The sequence below is a fragment of the Salmo salar genome, chromosome ssa15, assembly GCF_905237065.1.
Source record: "Salmo salar chromosome ssa15, Ssal_v3.1, whole genome shotgun sequence".
Classification (NCBI taxonomy): domain Eukaryota; kingdom Metazoa; phylum Chordata; class Actinopteri; order Salmoniformes; family Salmonidae; genus Salmo; species Salmo salar.
In genome coordinates this window covers 20,555,337-20,576,640 of record NC_059456.1, presented here as the reverse complement: position 1 = coordinate 20,576,640, position 21,304 = coordinate 20,555,337, and the positions used below count along the sequence as shown (strand labels likewise).

At 42.5% G+C, this 21,304-nt stretch overlaps 1 protein-coding gene across 1 annotated transcript; it reads right to left on the bottom strand.

The window, feature by feature from the left end:
- Nucleotides 1-10,517: 10,517 nt before the first annotated feature.
- Nucleotides 10,518-20,468, bottom strand: LOC106571042 (visual system homeobox 2). Its single transcript, XM_014143686.2, has 5 exons — nt 19,988-20,468; nt 19,279-19,363; nt 17,986-18,109; nt 12,496-12,676; nt 10,518-11,572 (listed from the first exon to the last, which is right to left on the bottom strand). The coding sequence occupies exons 1-5, from the start codon at nt 20,355-20,357 to the stop codon at nt 11,235-11,237; spliced, it is 1,098 nt and encodes a 365-aa protein (XP_013999161.1). The 5' UTR covers nt 20,358-20,468; the 3' UTR covers nt 10,518-11,234.
- Nucleotides 20,469-21,304: the final 836 nt, after the last annotated feature.

Here is a 21,304-nt window from a genome sequence, read left to right as displayed (position 1 = left end):
ATCGAGGCAGGCTCTGGCTGAAACACATTATCGCTTTTGGCAAGTGGCCGATCTGAGTACTATGGGCTTAGGCGCGTGCCCGAGTCGACCGAATGCTTTATTTTCTTTTGTCTGTTTACCTAAACGCAGATTCCCGGTCGGAATATTATCGCTTTTTTATGAGAAAAATGGCATAAAAATTGATTTTAAACAGCGGTTGACATGCTTCGAAGTACGGTAATGGAATATTTAGAATTTTTTTGTCACGAATTGCGCCATGCTCGTCACCCTTATTTACCCTTTCGGATAGTGTCTTGAACGCACAAACAAAACGCCGCTGTTTGGATATAACTATGGATTATTTTGAACCAAACCAACATTTGTTATTGAAGTAGAAGTCCTGGGAGTGCATTCTGACGAAGACAGCAAAGGTAATAACATTTTTCTTATAGTAAATGTGACTTTTCTGAGTGCTAAACTTGCTGGGTGTCTAAATAGCTAGCCCTGTGATGCCGGGCTATCTACTGAGAATATTGCAAAATGTGCTTTCACCGAAAAGCTATTTTAAAATCGGACATATCGAGTGCATAGAGGAGTTCTGTATCTATAATTCTTTAAATAATTGTTATGCTTTTTGTGAACGTTTATCGTGAGTAATTTAGTAAATTCACCGGCAGTGTTCGGTGGGAATGCTAGTCACATGCTAGTCACATGCTAATGTAAAAAGCTGGTTTTTGATATAAATATGAACTTCATTGAACAAAACATGCATGTATTGTATAACATAATGTCCTAGGGTTGTCATCTGATGAAGATCATCAAAGGTTAGTGCTGCATTTAGCTGTGGTTTGGGTTTATGTGACATTATATGCTAGCTTGAAAAATGGGTGTCTGATTATTTCTGGCTGGGTACTCTGCTGACATAATCTAATGTTTTGCTTTCGTTGTAAAGCCTTTTTGAAATCGGACAGTGTGGTTAGATTAACGAGAGTCTTGTCTTTAAAATGGTGTAAAATAGTCATATGTTTGAAAAATTGAAGTTTTTGCATTTTTGAGGTTTTTGAATAACGCGCCACGGGATTACACTGGCTGTTACGTAGGTGGGATGATTTGGTGCCACCTATCCTAGAGAGGTTAAGGCCTGATTGGTCGAGTGCTGCAGAGATGGTTGTCCCCTGGAAGGTTCTCCCATCTCCACAAAGGAACACTAGAGCTCTGTCAGAGTGACCATCGGTTTGGCCAGGCGGCCATTGTGTTCATGGGGACCTTCAATGCTGCAGAAATGTTTTGGTACCCTTCCCAAGATCTGTGCCTTGACACATTCCTGTCTCAGAGCTCTACGGACAATTACTTCAACCTCATGGGTTGGTTTTTGCTCTGACATGCACTGTCAACTGTGGGACCTTATATAGACAGGTGTATGCCTTTACAAATCATGTCCAATCAGTTGAATTTACCACAGTTGGACTCCAATCAAGTTGTAGAAACATCTCAAGGATGATCAATGGAAACAGGATGCACCTGAGCTCAATTTCGAGTCTCATAGCAAAAGGTGTGATGAACGGAGATATCCGTTCCATGCTGAGAGCCTGTACGGCTGCATTCAATGTCAGCAGAACAAACCCAGGTGACTTGGTGGTGGGCGACGCGTACAAGGCAAGCAGGTACGAGCTACGCAAATCCATTAAGGACGCAAAAAAGACAATACAGACTCAAACTTGAATTGATGTTTGACAACTCAGACACGCAACGCATGTGGCAAGGATTACAGACTATCATAGACTACAAAGGCAAATCCAGCTGTGTGGTGCCCACCGAAGTGTCCCTCCCAGACAAGTTTAACACATTCTATGCTCACTTCGAGGCAAACAATACTGAGCCATTCAGGAGGACTCTCGCTGCTCCCTTCCGATCCATGGAAGATGTCATTTCCATCGCTATTCACATTGCCGTAACACATCTGGACAAGAGGAACACCTATGTGAGACTGTTGTTCATTGACTACAGTTCAGCATTCAACACTATTTTCCCCTCCAAGCGCAACACCAAGCTCAGAGCCCTGGGTCTGGACACCACCCTTTGCAACTGGATCCTGGACTTCCTGATGGGCAGACCACAGGCTGTGAGGATTGGCAACAACAGCTCCTCCACACTGAATCTTAACACAGGAGTCCCCCAGGGGTGTGTCCTCGACCCTCTGCTGTACTCCCTGTTCACCCACGACTGCGTGGCTTTGCACGACACCAACTCTATCATTTAGTCTGCTGACGACACCACGGTTGTAGGCCTAATAACCAACAACAATGAGTCAGCCTATAGGGAGGAGGTAAGTGAACTGGCATTGTGTTGCCAGGACAACAACCTCTCCCTCAACATCAGCAAATGAACAGAGTTGATTGTTGACTTCAGGAAGCAGAGTAGGGAACATGCTCCGATCCACATCAACAGGACTGCAGTAGAGAGAGTCATCAGTTTTAAGTTCCTTATCGTCCACATCACCGAGGACTTGACATGGACCAACAACACAACCACTCTTGTCAAGAGGGAGCAACAGAGTCTCTACTTCCTAAGGCGGCAGAATAAATTTGTCATGCCAACCCGGGTCCCTCTCGAAATACTACCGCTGCACCATCGAGAGCATCTTGACCGGTTGCATCACGGCCTGGTATGGGAATTGCTCCATCAATGACCGCAAGGGCCTCCACCGGGTGTTGAAGACGGCCCATCACTGGGACCACGCTCCCACCCATCCAGGATATGTACTCGAAACGGTGCCTGAAGAAGACCAGCAGCATCATCAAGGAGCCCATACACCCCAGCCATGAGCTGTTCACTGTCGGGCATACAGTATCGGAGCATGAGGTCTTATACCAACAGGCTCAGAGACAGTTTATATCTACTGTACAAGCCATCAGACTGCTGAACACTTGATACCAACAGGCTCAGAAACAGTTTATATCAACAAGCGATCAGACTGCTGAACACTTGAACTGGACTGACTCTCTGCACTTTAGCATACATGCACTCACTCACACAGAGATTGATGTTAGGAAAATGTGGCGCTTGATATTTGACCGGCAGCATTTTAATTTACCGGACATATAAAAATTGTACCTGACGCATATGCATTAGGTGCCTAACCTGATTAGGGCGATCACACCCACGATGCTCAGAATGACTTAAATCACATTTTGTTTATGATAATTCCTATATTAATAGAACATGCAAGTCCAGGATGCAACGTTGTTCCTTCCTACCGAACTCTGATGCGCACTGTTTAGAATAAATCCACGTCATCTTTTCCTTAGCCAACAAGATGAATAACAAACACCAAAACCACAAGCGTGTTTCAATCTACTATTCCACCCAACAGTAGAAAATGTTTCCTATTCTATTAGTCAGCTTGTCGTTCTGTGTGAGAAATAAATTGCCTAATTCCAAACAGATTGGGACAGTTGTGGGATGATAGAGGCCAAATTTATACAACCAGTAGGCCTTGGCTACATTCCCCACAAAAAAAAAACAAATGAAAAAGCAATGAGGCTCATGAAACCGGTCAGAACGTTTAGCTTAAAATGTTGATAAAAGACTATTTCTTCATATTATAAGCGCAGCAATGCACACAAGGCAGTTTGGCTACACGAGAATGTTCATTCCATAATGCAATTAGCAGGAAAACACTGTTGTCAAAAGCGCACCACACATGCGAGTGGTTTCTTAAAACAGAGATACAAATATCCATTATAAATATTTAAAGAAGGGAGATCTAGACAACTAGCCTGGGTTGCTAACATGTCCCCGTGTGGCTCAGCTGGTGGAGCATCGTGCTTACAACGTCAGGGTTGTGGGTTCAATTCCCACGGGGCACCAGTACGAAAAAAATAAAATAAAAAAAAGTTTAAAAGCGTCTGGCGAATTATTCTACAATGTTTCGAAATGGATTGTGTCTTTGGCTACTGGACAATGAAAAATAATGTTGATTTGAAAACCAATAGAACATGAGAGAAATAGGTCTGCGTGTTTGGTTGGATTTTGGCTAGGCTACTTTGAAAGGGGGAATACCTAGTCAGTTGTCCAAGTGAATGTATAGAAGTGAAATCTTTCTTCCGCATTTAACCCCTCTGAATCAGAGAGGTGCGGGGCGGGGGGCTGCCTTAATCGAAGCAAGGTAAGACATGCCTCATATGTGGTAAAACGTTCAGGTTTCAAACTAGTATACGTTTTGAAAATGCGTACTTCCTCCAGCTCATTGCGAAGTGGTGTGACGAGCTGAAGCCCGCCTAATTGCCTATATTCACTTGAATGACGAATGAAAAGAGTGCTTCACAATGGCATTTTATAATTTGTTGCTGAACGATTGGGTTTTATAAAAGCCCGTTTCAATCCAGCAGCAACCAACAGCTGTTTGATGAGCTGTAGCAGCAGCTCTACTGCTACATTGACTGGTATTTCCATCAATAATAGGCTCACATGCATTATTTCGCAATGGGATTCTCAAAAAATAATGTATCAGCCGGCTATTAGCGGCTAACAGAAACCCTGACACACGCACACACACACAACTGCTGCTACCAGGCTGTTATTATGATTGCTAAAAACTGCACAATTTAAACACTTACCACAATCCCCCCATACCCAAAACACGTGTAAATATTGTACTATAAATTGTACCTTCCTGTATTATACAGATGCTGAAACGTTTATTCTACTGAGACATTTACTTTATGTTCCTATTCTTATCTTTTAATATTTCTTATTGTTGTTGGAACCTGTAGTTAGCATTTTGGTTGGACGGTGTATATACCATGTGTATCCGGTCCATGAAGACTAATAACATCTGAGAAAATAAAAGGATTTAAATGTTGATGAGGAGAGAAGAGAACAGAGAATACCGTTTTTTTTTCTTCAAATAACCAGTGTGTTAGTCTGTCAGCCTAATAAACCACGACTCCTTTGCTACAGATGTCGATGAGCGAATTACTGCCACGTTAAGTAAATTAAATGCAATTAGGTTTTGACTCTCCCTCGACCAGGCCATGCTAATCTGATCTGGTCCGGGGCAGGGTCCTTGCCGGCTAATCTAGCTGGTGTGGAGCTGGGATGCCAGAGGGTTTAGTCCCAAATGGCACCCTATTCCCTTTTGTAGTGCACTACATTTGACCAGGACCCATCAAAAGTAGTGTACTACATTTCACCAGGACCCAGGCTTTGGTCAAATGTAGTGCATTATAATAGGGTGTCATTTGGGACACATGGGGGTCTCTGTAGAACTAGGACAACACAGAATAACATCCCAAACAGGCAAGGTGCCAACCAGCCAGCCAATCAGACAGCCAGTCAAATCCCTTCATCTACCCCTCTAATGGGCTATTTTGCACATAGATCAAACTGCCAGCAATTATCAATAATGCCATTTAGTCCTAATTGGAAAGGCTCAGAGACTAAATACCATAACGACATAATCCTCTGTTCTGAAGTAGGATATTTGGGTCATATCTATGCCTGTAATGCTCCACGCTATGCATGTGTAATTATGAATATTAAAAAGGCAATCTGGCACTCAAACAACAACAAAATGAATGGCAATACTTTATTAATTTTAGAGTCCAAAAATGGATGAACCAATCCCAGATTGCCCCCTTAATTTGCCGCTTGTGGGTTAATTAACGTTATTCCCGTGCATTTCGGTAATTACTCAATTCATGTAATTTGACGGGATCGAAGGATGAAATATATAGCGTCAATCTGAATTTTAGGTAGATTACCCTCTAAATTATGTTTATTAGCGAAATCGTCTTTGACTTTAAAACATGTTATTATAGCCCAGCATGAAACTATTTTTGTGAAACAACATTGTGTCACGCATACTCCCTCTCCAGCCTCCAGGTCATCAGCCTGCTGGTTATCCCGCACACCTGTCACCATCGTCAAACTCACCAGCGCCTCATGACACTCACCTGGACTCCATCACCTCCTTGATTATCTTCCCTATATCTGCCACTCCCCTTGGTTCTTTCCTAAGGTGTTATTGGCTCTGTTTTCATGTCGGTGTGTTGTTTGTGTTAGGTGTTTACTATTTTATTTATTAAAACACTCACTTCCTGAACTTGCTTCCGGACTCTCAGCGCACACGTTACATACATGCCTGTTATTGTAGGCTACTTTTCACTGACACAATGATCAAATAAATCCCAATGGAGTAAAATTATATAGCTTCCGGTTCAATGAAGGTGAAAATACGGAAAACTAGCTAACGCAACTGGTGGCGAGCCCACGAGCAGGGTCAGAGACAAAGAGAGAGAAAATGTTTACATTTAAGTATTTTAGCAGGCGCTCTTCTCTAGACCGATTTTCAGTCAGAAAGAGAGAGAAATTAATTGCTGAGAAGTGTTTGTTTCCAAGTTACACTATATATACACAAAAGTATGTGGACACCCCTTCAAATTAGTGGTTCTGCTATTTCAGCCACACCCATTGCTGACAGGTGTGTAAAATCGAGAGCACACAGCAATGCAATCTTCATAAACAAACATTGGCAGTAGAATGGCCTCACTGAAGAGCTCAGTGACTTTCAACGTGGCACCTCATAGGATGCCATCTTCCAATAAGTCAGTTCCTCAAATGTCTGCCCTGCTAGAGCTGCCCAGGTCAACTGTAAGTGCTGTTATTGCGAAGTGGAAATGTCTAGGAGCAACAACGGCTCAGCCGCAAAGCGGTAGGCTATAAAAGATCACAGAATGGGACCGCTGAAGTGTGTAAAAATCGTCGGTCCTCGTGTGCAACACTCACTACCGAGTTCCAAACTGTCGGGAGCTTCATGAAATGGGTTTCCATGGCCGAGCAGCCGCATACAAACCTAAGATCACCATGCGCTATGCCAAGCGTCTGCTGGAGTGGTGTAAAGCTCGCCGCCATTGGACTATTGAGCAGTAGAAACGTGTTCGCTGGAGTGATGAATCACGCTTCACCATCTTGCAGTCCAATGGACAAATCTGGGTTTGGCGGATGCCAGGAGAACGCTACCTGCCAGAATGCATAGTGCTGGCTGTAAAGTTTGGTGGAGGAGGAATAATGGTCTGGGGCTGTTTTCATGGTTCGGGCTAGGGCCCTTAGTTCCTCGGCGGGAAATCTTAACGCTACAGCATACAATGATATTCTAGATGATTCTGTGCATCCAACATTGTGGCAACAGTTTGGGGAAGGCTCTTTCCTGTTTCAGTATGACAATGCCCCTGTGCACAAAGTGAGGTCCATACAGAAATGTTTTGTTGAGATCAGTTTGGAAGAACTTTACTGGCCTGCACAGAGCCCTGACCTCAACCCCATCCAACACCTTGGGATGAATTGGAACGCCGACTGCGAGCCAGGCCTAATCGCCCAACATCAGTGCTCGACCTCACTAATGCTCTTGTGGTTGAATGGAAACAGGTCCCAGCAGCAATGTTCTAACATCTAGTGGAAAGCCTTCCCAGAAGAGTGGAGGCTATTATAGCAGCAAAGGGTGGGACCAACTCCATATTAATGCCTGTCATTTTGGAATGAGATGTTCCACGAGCACGTGTCCACATACTTTTGGTCATGTAGTGTATCGTACTAATTTGAGTGTTCCGGATTTACACTTACTACGTCTAGTCTGAGACCAGGCTGAAACACAAGGAAATAAAGGGAGTAGCGCATTGTCATTGGTTATTTGATGAAATGCATGCAGCGTCATAACTTGATCTCTGAAACATGCTTGTGAGTATCAGTGCATTTATGAGCGCATCCGATGCAGAGTAAGGGAGACGGGGGCTATACCAGAAATGTAGGCTACTGAATATAGTCTATTCACGTCGCATTTAGATCGGCTATTGCGCTGTTTCCTGTTGGAAGACCAAAGCGAAAAGTAATATGAACATTGGGACACCAAGTGATGCTTCATGATAATCAGAAATGGATTTAGCTTGTGTATGTTTCCCAATAAACAAATGACGTGTATGGACACGTTGTTGTATAGGATTTTTTGTTCGTTTGACAATTTCGACAATGTGAAATCAACCGGATCAAATAAAATGAAACGCCTACAATGTGACAAATAGTCGACCTTTGATACAAACTATATATATTTTTTAACTAGGCAGGTTAAGTACAAATTCTTATTTACAATGACGGCCTACTCCGAGCAAACCCTCCGCTAATCCAATTGTGCGCCGCTCTATGGGTCTCCCGATCACTGCCGGTTATGATACAGCCCGGGATCGAACCGGGGTCTGTAGTGACGCCTCTAGCACCGAGGTGCAGTGCCTTGGACCGCTGCGCCACTCTGGAACCCTATAGCTCAACACCATGTGGAAAAACGACATTAGTCAAAGGTTTAACAGTAAATCAGAATATTGAAGTATCTAAAAAAAACTAGCAATGAACAGTAATAACGTCATCATAAAAACCTGTCTCTTGACTCACCTCCTCCAATGGAACATCTCTGTCTGTCATGGCAACGGTGTTCTCTGTTCTCATGGCAACCAGGACCTGCTGGACTGAGGGACAATTCTGGACCGTCTGGTCCACGGTTCTCTTCAGATGGACCACCTTGCCTCCCCTCACAGCTTGGTTGACTGTGATGTCCGTGCTGGACTGGGCTAGAGTAGAAGGACCAAAGGAAGTCATGTTCAGCCTTATACAGTATTGACCATAAAAACTCTTCTGTAATTTCATGTATTTTTAAACTTCAAGCATAATCATGCAGTAATATATCTCTATGTCCCGTATTCACAACACAAGGGAAAGTCAACCACTACTTAATCATGTTTCAAACATTGATTCATACTGCACCTGAGAGGAAGAGACAAACTGAAGCCCGGGATTAACCACAGAGACCTCTCAACCCAGCAGAGTATGTAAACGGAGCGTGCTGAATTTGACTGGAGCGAAGAGCGAGTTTCCCAAAGGTTGGAGGGTCGACCTTCTTGCCCTCTCCAATAGCGCTCACTTCAATTCATGAGCTCAGGGCATGCCCGGCCCAGCATGCATTTGTGGTCTACTATTTTTATTTTTTTTCCATAAAGAAACTGATAAAACACACCAACACACAGGTGCAAAATCAAGGTGACTTACAAAGATGAGGACCAAGATCAATAGAGGGAGTGAGGGATTTTTATTTAACCTTTTAACTAGGCAAGTCAATTAAGAACAAATTCTTATTTACAATGATGGCCTACCAGAAGGCAAAAGGCCTCCTGCGGGGGTGGGGCCTGGGATTAAAAATAAAAATAAATTAAATAAAAATATAGGACAAAACACACATCACTACATAAAGAGAGACTTAGGACAACAACATAGCATGGTAGCAACACAACATGGTAGCAACACAACATGGCAACAGCACAAAATGGTAGCAGCACAAAACAGGCTACAAACATTGTTCAGGGCACAGACAACAGCACAAATATATATAGTGTCCACAACTAAAGACTCAATGTCGAATCTGAAAAGACACATAGGCTTACGTATCCCGAAAGCATGATTGTGTACTATGTGTACATGCTAACAGAAAGGAAGACGATGGATAGCTAGCTGACTGTGTCATTGTAACAAAGTATTTCATAAATACAACATATTAAAAGTCCCGTTGATTTTTCGTTCTATTATCTATACAATAGATCATCATTGATTTTGGCCAAATCGGCCTGACACAGTATAACCTCTTTGTTTCCGGTTTGATTGGGTTATTTCGCCTAAAAACCTTTAGACTTACCTATAGAATGTTTTTTGTAAACAGGTTCGCATCCCTGCCCAGCCTTGCGAGAGTGGCCCGAAGGCTGTTTAGCATTTCCAGTGGCTACAAGCGGGGAGACGGTTTTTCTCCAGGCTGTTTTATAAAGGCTGTTTTTTTTCTTCTATTTTTATTTAACCTTTATTTAACTAGGCTGTGACTTAGAATTAAATGAAAATGATACGAAAAACTGCTTTATTACGCTCAGTCTACAGAGCCTTTTTGAATGTATTTTTTTAGAAACACCAGTTTGGTCAGAGTATGTGTCTTCACAGATAGTTCGGGTTCATATGAGCCTGCATTTTCCCCGAAGCTACATATAGACAGAGCGTAATAATATAGACTGAGCCTAATAATGCAGTTTTTTCGTTTCACAGCCTACACGCAATTTATACACTATGATGTAATACAACGAAAAACGTTGTTTAAATGCTGAAGCTTAATGTCCCTGTCAGTCTGTCACACTCGCTTCACAATGTATTTATTTGTAGGCTATAGCCTTTGAAATAATAGGCTGATTTAATATAGCCTAAAAATCATTACGTTTTCGTTCCTCCTTAGGCTACCTGTCTGGCTCGTGACCTATTTAGAGTGTTTAGTTGATTAGGTTATAGGCTATCAGTTTGGTACAATTAGGGGGTATAACCTATAACATTTAAAAACATAGTCTATATTACAAGATCATTCCATGTGTATCGATTTAAAACAGACCTATGCAATGTGGTTTATGTAATCAGGTTATTGTTGATAAATCCTCATCAATGCACACACACGATACCCCTGAATCTTCCATGTAAATAACGTTTTATTACTATTTTAATTATACAGAGACAAAAACAAAAACACAGCTTACTGATTTCCAACTACATGAACGTAGCTATATTTCATTTTAAAATGATTACAATAGAGAAATCCACCATACATTTCAAGAGAATATTTTGTGTTTAAAAAGGTCCATGAATCCTCTCCAAGATTAGTCTCTTGTTTTTCCACATCATTTCACAAGACACCGTGTATATTTTTTTCTCACAACATGTCACCTTGTCTGGCTTGAGTTTTACCTTAGCCTATGTACTGTCCCCTATTATGTTATGTAGAGACTGATCTGTGTAACCAAATAGTTAGTCTTCCTAAAGTTGCAGAATAGCAAGCACCCAAATAGCTGACAGATTACAAAACAGTAGACAGTTATAGACCAGGGTATTAGTTATAGAGGTTTACTGAGGCGGAATTTCTCATGATGCAAAATGTGATCTGTACAAAATTGATCTCCATGACTGAATGATTTTTGAGGTTGACATTATCAGGTCTTGCTGTCAAAGAAACATTATGAAACTTTTTTTGCTACTAAGAATATTGTGTATTGTGACCAATACCATCATGTTTATAATAGTATGGACGTCAGGAGTATGTAAACAGTGTTCTTTACAGAGAGGGCATCAACTTCTTTAGAAGAAGAGCATCCTTATCAGTGACTGGGCTCTCTCTCTCTCCAACATAGGCTTCAACTGTCCTCCTCTTTGTCTTCTGTCTCCATTGGCTGTCCCCCTGTTCCGTCCCCTGAAACTGTCCCTGGTGGTCCGTCACCAGGATGTGTCCCCAGCATCTTAGCGCTGTGTTCCAGAGCTTTAGCTCTTAGTGCAGCGATGCTATTCTCTCGCAGTTCCTCTTTGGATATGGGCGACCTGGTATTCTCCCTTCTCCTCTCCTCCTCCGCTTTCTCCACCTTTCGCTCCACCACTCTCTCACGCTCTCGTTCCCTGGCAGGCGGTTGGGAATGGGGAGCTTCTAGTTTTCCGGAACAGGTCGGAACAGGGGTATCCATGGACTTCTTGTGCATACCTGGAAGGAAAAAGGAATCGTTGTTATTCCGGTTAGGAACAGAAAGAGTACTCAGCCCATTTGGAGACACGCGTCTAAAAAAAAAAGCAAAGCTACAGTACTAGGAATCTCAAGCTCGTATTGAGCTGTAGCTGACAGGTGGTAGAAGGTCTTGGTCAGTTATTGTTTCTGACCTCCACCATGGTCAGGAGGCAACATGGGAAAGGCACCTTCACTAACAGAGAGGTTTAAACTGCTGGTTGAACCATTTTATTTAAAAGTATATATATATATATTTAACCTTTATTTAACTTGGCAAGTCAGTTAAGAACAAATTCTTATTTACAATGACGGCCTACCAAAAGGCAAAAGGCCTACAGCGGGGACTGGGGACATGGATTAAAAATAAATTAAATAAAAATATGCTATGTGAATAGTTAAACCAAGCTCTCCACCTGAACGTTCTCAGCAGTACATACTGCACTAACTACATCATGGGTAAGGACAAGGAGGAATTTCTAAAAGGGTTTTGAGCAGGGCCATGACCTCAATGTCAGACTTAATCCCGGTGCGTGTTGGGAGTCGATACAAAGTGTCAATGACGGGTGTTACTCAATAAGATGATAATCCTACTTTATCAGACTGGATTAAGATGCATCTCCTCTCTGCTTGATGTATCGGTACATTGATTAGCATAGATCAATGAGATGGTAACTAATTGAAAACAAAGCGTACTGCAGAAGCAAATATGTTAGTAATTTAGCAGATACTCTTATCCAGAGCGATTTACAGTAGTGAGTACATACATTTTCATTCGTACTGGTCCCCCCGTGGGAATCGAACACACAACCCTGGTGTTGCAAGTGTCATGCTCCACCAACTGAGCCACATGGGACCCCAGCACACCCACCCACCCACCCACCCACAGTAGCACAGTGCCTTACCCAGTAGCCATGGGGCACAGGAATCCATGACGCCGTCCTTGGCTGACTTGAGGATGGACTCAGGCAGAGGGATGGAGTGACGGACCATGGCACCGTACAGGCCGTACTCCGCCATCACACTGCTGCGACCCCAACACTTCTCCCTCTTCCTCCACTTGGCACGGCGATTCTGAAACCAAACCTGCAGGGAGGGAGGGACAGTGGATGGAAGTTTAGGTTCAGTTGAACATCTTGGTACATATAGTACCAATCAAAAGTTTGGACACACCTAGCCATTCCAGGGTTTTTCTTTATTTTCTTCAATGTAGAATAATAGTGAAGGCATCAAAACTATGAAATAACACATATGGAATCATGTAGTAACCAAAAAACATGTTAAACACATCAAAATACATTTTAGATTCTTAAAAAGTAGCCACCCTTTGCCTTGACGACAGCTTTGCACACTCTTGGAATTCTCTCAACCAGCTTCATAAAGTACTCACCTGGAATGCATTTTAATTAACAGGTGTACCTTGTTAAAAGTTATTTTGTGGAATTTCTTTCCTTCTTACCGCATTTGAGCTAATCAGTTGTGTTGTGACAAGGGAGGGTTGGTCTACAGAAGATAGCCCTATTTGGTAAAAGAACAAGTCCATATTATGGCAAGAACAGCTCAAATAAGCAAAGAGAGACGACAGTAACAAAAACCATCAAGCGCTATGATGAAACTGGCTCTTATGAGGACCGCCACAGGACAGGAAGACCCAGAGTTACCTCTGCTGCAGAGGACAAGTTCATTAGAGTTAACTGCACCTCATTGCAGCCAAAATAAATGCTTCACAGAGTTCAAGTAACAGACACATCTCAACATCAACTGTTGAGGAGACTGCGTGAATCAGGCCTTCATGGTCAAATTACTGCAAAGAAACCACTACTAAAGGACACCAATAATAATAAGAGACTTGCTTGGGCCAAGAAACATGAGCAATGGACATTAGACCGGTTGAAATCTGTCCTTTGGTCTGATGAGTCCAAATTTGCGATTTTTGGTTCCAACCGCCGTGTCTTTGTGAGATACATAGTAGGTGAACGGATGATCTCTACATGTGTAGTTCCCACCATGAAGCATGGAGGGGGAGGTGTGATGGTGCTTTGCTGGAGACACTGATTTATTTAGAATTCAAGGCACACTTAACCAGCATGGCTACCACAGCACTCTGCAGTGATATGCCATCCCATCTGGTTTGCGCTTAGTGGGACTATCATTTGTTTTTCAACAGGACAATGACCCAACACACCTCCAGGCTGTGTAAGGGCTATTTGACCAAGAAGGAGAGTGATGGAGTACTGCATCAGATGACTTGGCCTCCACAATCACCCGACCTCAACCCAATTGAGATGGTTTGGGATGAGTTGGACCGTAGAGTGAAGGAAAAGCAGCCAACAAGTGCTCAGCATATGACGGAACTCCTTCAAGACTGTTGGAAAAGCATTCCAGGTGAAGCTGGTTGAGAGAATGCCAAGAGTGTGCAAATCTGTCATCAAGGCAAAGGGTGGCTACTTTGAATAATCTCATATAAAATATATTTTGATTTGTTTAACACTTTTGTGGTTACTACATGATTCCATATGTTATTTCATAGTTCTGATGTCTTCGCTATTATTATACAACGTAGAAAATAGTTTAAAAAATTAAGAAAAACCCTTGAATGAGTAGGTGTCCAAACTTTTGACTGCATTTTTATGTTTCTGCATATGTCCTTCAATATAATGTAAAGAAATATATAAGCTTAGCTATATGGACATCATCCACAAGTCAAACAACAAATTGGCATAGCAGACACTAAATATTTTAAACACATCCTAACAAGAAGATCTTATATGAAGAAGAAGAGGAAGAAAAAAGAGATTCCAAAAAGAATCAGTATTTAGCTAGGATGGTCCACTCAGCAACAATCACCGGTTTTTTTCAACGAGTCCTGTGATGGAGAGTGGAAAGAGGATGTCTCAATTGAAACATCAAGCCACTGGTATTACACCCACATGATAAGGTGAGAGTAGACCTGGTGAACTAAAACGTCCATTTGTTGGATATAGTGACTGCATTACCACAGTCTTTATTCTCTAGTTATAGAACAAGGACACCTGATGGAGAAGAATCAGATATTCATAAGATATTATGCTGTTTCTGCTACATTCACCTGTGTGTGTGTGTGTGTGTGTGTGTGTGTGTGTGTGTGTGTGTGTGTGTGTGTGTGTGTGTGTGTGTGTGTGTGTGACTCCCTCTCCCCTAGACTAATCGAGTGCCTAAATTGATTTCCTTTCCACCGTGGAGACCCAGTAATAACCTTACCACTTCAGATTCAGAGACTTGCATATAGATCAGGGAGAAAGATACAGAGAGAAGAGAGATGGGTCTGGTGATAACCTCCATCTTGTGGTGATCGGTCTGGAGATAAGGAATTACTTCCAGGGCAGAGGAGTGTGTGTGTGTGTGTGTGTGTGTGTTTGTGTGTGCATGCATACGTGTGTGTGTGTGTGTGTGTGTGTACACGTGCTGTGTGTACCTGTGTGTGTGCGCGTGTGTGTGTGAAACAGCTGAGCTGAGAAAGGGGAGGAGAGGAGGGTGACCCTAGGGGCACATGGAGGCTGATTGAAAAATAAGTTAATTTCCAGAGCCAATCAATGGGTGACAGGCTTTCAAAAATCACGAGGGAAATTACAGAGCTAGAACCCAGGAGAGCCCTGCCATTGACCCATGCTAATTAATTTCACTGTAGTTATCATTTCATTGATGGCTCCCACCATGCCTTGTGCTAAAGCATCTCTCCGCCTCCCTGTCTGTCTGCCTGTCTGTCTCCCTGTCTGTCTGCCTGTCTGTCTCCCTGTCTGCCTCCCTGTCTGCCTCCCTGTCTGTCTCCCGTCTGCCTCCCTGTCTGTCTCCCTGTCTGTCTGCCTCCCTGTCTGCTTCCCTGTCTGTCTCCCTGTCTGGCTGAGTGGATGGCTGAGTGGATGGCTGAGTGGATGGCTGGGTGGATGGCTGAGTGGATGGCTGAGTGGATGGCTGGGTGGATGGCTGAGTGGATGGCTGGGTGGATGGTTGAGTGGATGGCTGGGTGGATGGCTGAGTGGATGGTTGAGTGGATGGCTGGGTGGATGGCTGGGTGGATGGCTGGGTGGATGGCTGAGTGGATGGTTGAGTGGATGGCTGGGTGGATGGCTGAGTGGATGGCTGGGTGGATGGCTGAGTGGATGGTTGAGTGGATGGCTGAGTGGATGGTTGAGTGGATGGCTGGGTGGATGGCTGAGTGGATGGTTGAGTGGATGGCTGAGTGGATGGTTGAGTGGATGGCTGGGTGGATGGCTGGGTGGATGGCTGAGTGGATGGCTGAGTGGATGGTTGAGTGGATGGCTGGGTGGATGGCTGAGTGGATGGCTGGGTGGATGGCTGAGTGGATGGTTGAGTCCCAGGGGGAATGGTGCCAAGCTCTCCTGATTTAAGGAATTACACCAGAAGAAATGTGGTGTTAATTGAGCAGAGAGGGTGTGGTGGTGGTGATAGGGTGTTACAGTGCCTTGCAAAAGTATTCATCCCCCTTGGTGTTTTTCCTATTTTGTTGCATTACAACCTATAATTTGAATGGATTTTTATTTGGATCTCATGTAATGGACATACACAAAATAGTCCAAATTGGTGAAGTGAAAAAAAACTTGTTTCAAAAAATTCAAAAACAATTCTAAATGGAAAAGTGGTGCGTGCATATGTATTCACCCCCTTTACTATGAAGCCCCTAAATAAGATCTGGTGCAACCAATTACCTTCAGAAGTCACATAATTAGTTAAATAAAGTCCACCTGTGTGCAATCTAAGTGCCACATGATCTCAGTATATATACACCTGTTCTGAAAGGCCCCAGAGTCTGCAACACAACTAAGCAAGGGGCACCACCAAGCAAGCAGCACTATGAAGACCAAGAAGCTCTCCAAACAGGTCAGGGACAAAGTTGTGGAGATGTACAGATCAGGGTTGGGTTATAAAAAAATATCAGAAACTTTGAACATCCCACGGAGCACCATTAAATCCATTATTAAAAAATGTAAAGAATATGGCACCACAACAAACCTGCCAAGAGAGGGCCGCCCACCAAAACTCACGGACCAGGCAAGGAGGGCATTAATCAGAGAGGCAACAAAGAGACCAAAGATAACCCTGAAGGAGCTGTAAAGCTCCACAGTGGAGATTGGAGTATCTGTCCATAGGACCACTTTAAGCCGTACACTCCACAGAGCTGTGCTTTACATCCATTGCCTAAAGAAAAAAGTAAGCAAACACGTTTCGTGTTCACCAAAAGGCAGGTGGGAGACTCCCCAAACATATGGATGAAGGTACTCTGGTCAGATGAGACTAAAATTGAGCTTTTTGGCCAAGAAGGAAAATGCTATGTCTGGCGCAAACCCAACACTTCGCATCACCCCGAGAACACCATCCCCATAGTGAAGCATGGTGGTGGCAGCATCATGCTGTGGGATGTTTATCATTGGCAGGGACTGGGAAACTGGTCAGAATTGAAGGAATGATGGGATGGCGCTAAATACAGGGAAATTCTTGAGGGAAACCTGTTTCAGTCTTCCAGAGATTTGAGACTGGGACGGAGGTTCACCTTCCAGCAGGACAATGACCCTAAGCATACTGCTAAAGGAACACTCGAGTGGTTTAAGGGGAAACATTTAAATGTCTTGGGATGACCTAGTCAAAGCCCAGACCTCAATCCAATTGAGAATCTGTGGTATGACTTAAAGATTGCTGTACACAAGCAGAACACATCCAACTTGAAGGAGCTGGAGCAGATTTGCCTTTGAAGAATGGGCAAAAATCCCAGTGCCTAGATGTGCCAAGCTGATAGACATACCAAGAGACTTGCAGCTGTGATTGCTGCAAAAGGTGGCTCTACAAAGTATTGACTTTGGGGGGGTGAATAGTTATACACACTCAAGTTCTGTTTTTTTTGTCTTATTTCTTGTTTGTTTCACCCCAAAAATATTTAGCATCTTCAAAGTGGTAGGCATGTTGTGTAAATCAAATGATACAAACCCCCCAAAAAATCTATTTTAATTCCCGGTTGTAAGGCAACAAAATAGGAAAAATGCCAAGGGGGTTGAATACTTTTGCAAGCCACTGTAATTGATCAGAGAGAGTGTGGTGATGATAGGGTGTTAATTGATCAGATAGGGACTTGTGTGTTGTAGGATATATACTCATGCTTGAGCATACACAGACACACACCAGGTCACACACACACACACACACACCAGGCACACACACACACACACACCAGGCCACACACACACCAGGCCACACACACACCAGGCCACACACACACACACACACACCAGGCCACACACACACACACACACACACACACACACACACACACACACACACACACACACACACACACACACCAGGCCACACACACACACACAGCCAGGTTCCAGTACGTTATGTACCTGTATCCTGTCCTCTGGAAGTTCAGTCTTCATGGAGAGCATCTCTCTGGCGTAGACATCAGGGTAGTGGGCCTCGTTGAAAGCTTTCTCCAACTCATCCAGCTGATACGAAGTAAATATAGTTCTGATAAGAGAAGGAACAAACAAACACACGTATTTTGGTGAGAAACATTTTCGAGTTGAATTCTGCCTGCAAGTGTCAAGTCTATAAAATCATGGTCTCCCTCATAAAAATAGATATTCTGACCTCAACAGCACTTTCTGGATAAATAAAAGCTAAATTTCCCATATATATATTTGATGAAGTGCTGTGTATGTCAAGCACAAGGCATACCGTTTCCACTCTAAATCAAATCTAGGCTAATCAAACATATTTTAATAACAATGGATAAGCATAATTTAGTCAATACAGAATGTTTGGTTCATACCACAGAGGTCACAAAACTATTTATTAAATAATAAAAAAATAATATGAATAGGTTCCATAAATAATTACATTATCAGGACATTAATTATTGTTTTCCTTGAAGTAGACTACTTGTAGAATATACAGCACCAGAGATATTGACATATTAACGAAAACGTCTAAAACAAATAATTGTCAAGTATGAATCGAAATAGATTTTCTAAATGATTTTAATTCCTCAAATAGAGATGAGATGGTATATTATTATTATTATTATTATTATGACATTTTTTTGCCGATAAGAGACAGCTTATATTATATAGACAAATGAGTCGAGAGGTTCATGTTTTCGATACAGTTCTCTTTCTACTGTAGCAATAAACAAAATGTAAAGACTTTTTTTTTAATTCAAAATATTTCATGCGGAATATTGCTATGTGTTATCAAATGAAGAAAAATGATTTTCTACTTAATTTTGTTTATTGCTACAGTAGAAAGAGAACTGTATCGAAAACTTGAACCTCTCCTAATTTGTCTATATAATATAAGCTGTCTCTTATCGCCAATTTTTTTAAAATTATTATTATTAATAATAATATACCATGTCATCTCAATTTAAGGAATTAAAATCATTTAGAAATCTATTTCGATTCCTACTTGACAATTATTTATTTTAGACGTTTTCGTTAATATACATGTTCTGAGAAAATGTAGGGAGGCGCATACATCGAAATACTTTTGGTTATATGAATTTAAATATTTCGCTTTCCAAATGCTTCACAAAAAAACTTCGCACGGAATTTTGTTCATTTATATATCCCTAAAATGACATATAGTCCAATTCAAACACACTGGGATAAATATTAGTTATAGGTAATAGTTTTTACCTGTGTCGTCTCTTCTTTCTTTTCTTGTTCTGGCTCATCGATGAATTAGAAAATGTCTTTTCACTGGAGGATACGTCATCTGAATCTGTAAATAAATAGCCCTAGTTTATTATTAAATAGCCGCAGGTATATTGCTAATACAATTACAATGTAATACTTAGAAACTCTTATGCTACAGCAGGGTTTCCCAAAACTCGGTCCTCGGGACCACAAGGTGCTCACGTTTTGGTTTTTGCCGGAGCACTACACAGCTGACTCCAATAACCACATAATCATTAAGCTCTTATTATTTGAATCAGCTGTGTGGTGTCTGGGGAAAAACCCAAAACCTGCACCTTGGGGTCCCGAGGACCGAGTTTTGGGAAACCCTGCTGTAGCATAACAGTTTATAAGTATTACATTGTAATTGTATTAGCAACATACCCGCGGCTCTTTAGTTTGTGAAACCCTGTCCTACAGTGTGGTAATATATATTTTTTTAAAACAGGAGAAGAGAATTTGCAATCATTAAAATCAGAATTACATTTTCAACTTGTTACAACATAAACATTGGAAAGAAGTGGAGAGCGCTCAACCAACGTGTCGAGGTGCAACTAAAAATCTAATCAAATGAGATTGAAAAGGCGCAACCCTCGCTCACCATTAAAAACTGGCCTATTTTTTTAACATAAATATAAAAATTTAAATAAAACATTTTTAATAAATTTACCAGAACAGCTTGCGGAATGTTGGGCATCCAGCTGTCCCGTTTCCCTGGCCCTGTTGAGTGGCTGAAGGTGAACACTCTGCGCCTCCTGCAACACCTCCAGAAAGGCAGGCTGGCTGTAAAACGAATGAATCCCTCCTGGACCAATAATTCCCATTCCAACCCCGACTGCTGCGGGGCCCAAAGCCGACCTAGCGGTCAGAAGGTGCGCCCTGTGCTGCAGAGACTCCAACGGACGCCGCGGAACCGCGGGCGGCTCCTTGTTTAAGCCCAGAATTTCCTGGATTCCAAATCCTGTGCATCTATGCGTCGTAATAGAACCCATTTTTGACGTTTGTTGCTGGAGTCCAACTAGTTTTAAGGGCGAAGCCATTTTCTATTTATTCAAAGAGTCTGAAAAGAACGGTCCATTATTTTCCTGTCATGACTGTTCTCTCTGATGGTATTCCCTGATTGGTGTTCCCGCCCTGCACAAGCCAGTCCCTTGTGGAATCACCAGTGTGCTCTCTCTCTCTCTCTCTCTCTCTCTCTCTCTCTCTCTCTCTCTCTCTCTCTCTCTCTCTCTCTCTCTCTCTCTCTCTCTCTCTCTCTCTCTCTCTCTCTCTCTCTCTCTCTCTCTCTCTCTCTCTCTCTCTCTCTCTCTCTCTCTCTCTCTCTCTCTCTCTCTCTCTCTCTCTCTCTCTCTCTCTCTCTCTCTGTCTCTCTGTCTGTCTCTGTCTCTCTCTCTCTCTCTCTCTCTGTCTCTCTCTCTCTCTCTCCACAACGTTCCCTTTTTATCCAACAGGTTCCTGGCGCCCGGGGTCATTTCTCTCAGCCAATTACCACAGAGAGAACTCAACGCCACATTCAACAAGACAACAAAAGGGGTCAAACGATTCTTTCGTGATGGCAGATCGATTCAAAGAAAATACATTTTTAAGACTTTTTAGATTTGTTAAGAGAAGGTATTTCCAGACAACATGGTTTATTAACCCACCATAAAGCCTCTGTTACTGAAAACGGTCCAGAATTGGTGACAGGAATCAGAATGCAGAACTCCTGTTATTTTACCGCATTCAAAGTCTGTGGTTCACAAAATATTGCACGTTGCCCTTGCCATCGCCATACATGCTTATTCGATTTTTTTAAGGTTATCAAGTGTTTTTTTTTTCAGATCAAGCTGTCGTCGAAAATCGAAACATACTTCAACATTGATATGTTTACTGTCTGAGTTTAACGAAGTGATGGATTATGCATCTGTACATTCGATAAGGTAACAGGGAAACGTTTTTTTACAGAAGGTAATGCTTGAGGTGATGAGTTCATTTTAAACTAGAGGCT

Excerpts from the sequence above, each read along its gene's own strand:
- LOC106571042 (XM_014143686.2), bottom strand. The coding sequence starts at position 20,357 with ATGGCTTCGCCCTTAAAACTAGTTGGACTCCAGCAACAAACGTCAAAA. Across the intron at positions 18,110-19,278 it reads AGAAAGAAGAGACGACACAG|AACTATATTTACTTCGTATC; the intron begins GTAAAAACTATT and ends TTCTCTTATCAG. Across the intron at positions 11,573-12,495 it reads CTGTGCCCCATGGCTACTGG|GTATGCACAAGAAGTCCATG; the intron begins GTAAGGCACTGT and ends TTTTCCTTCCAG.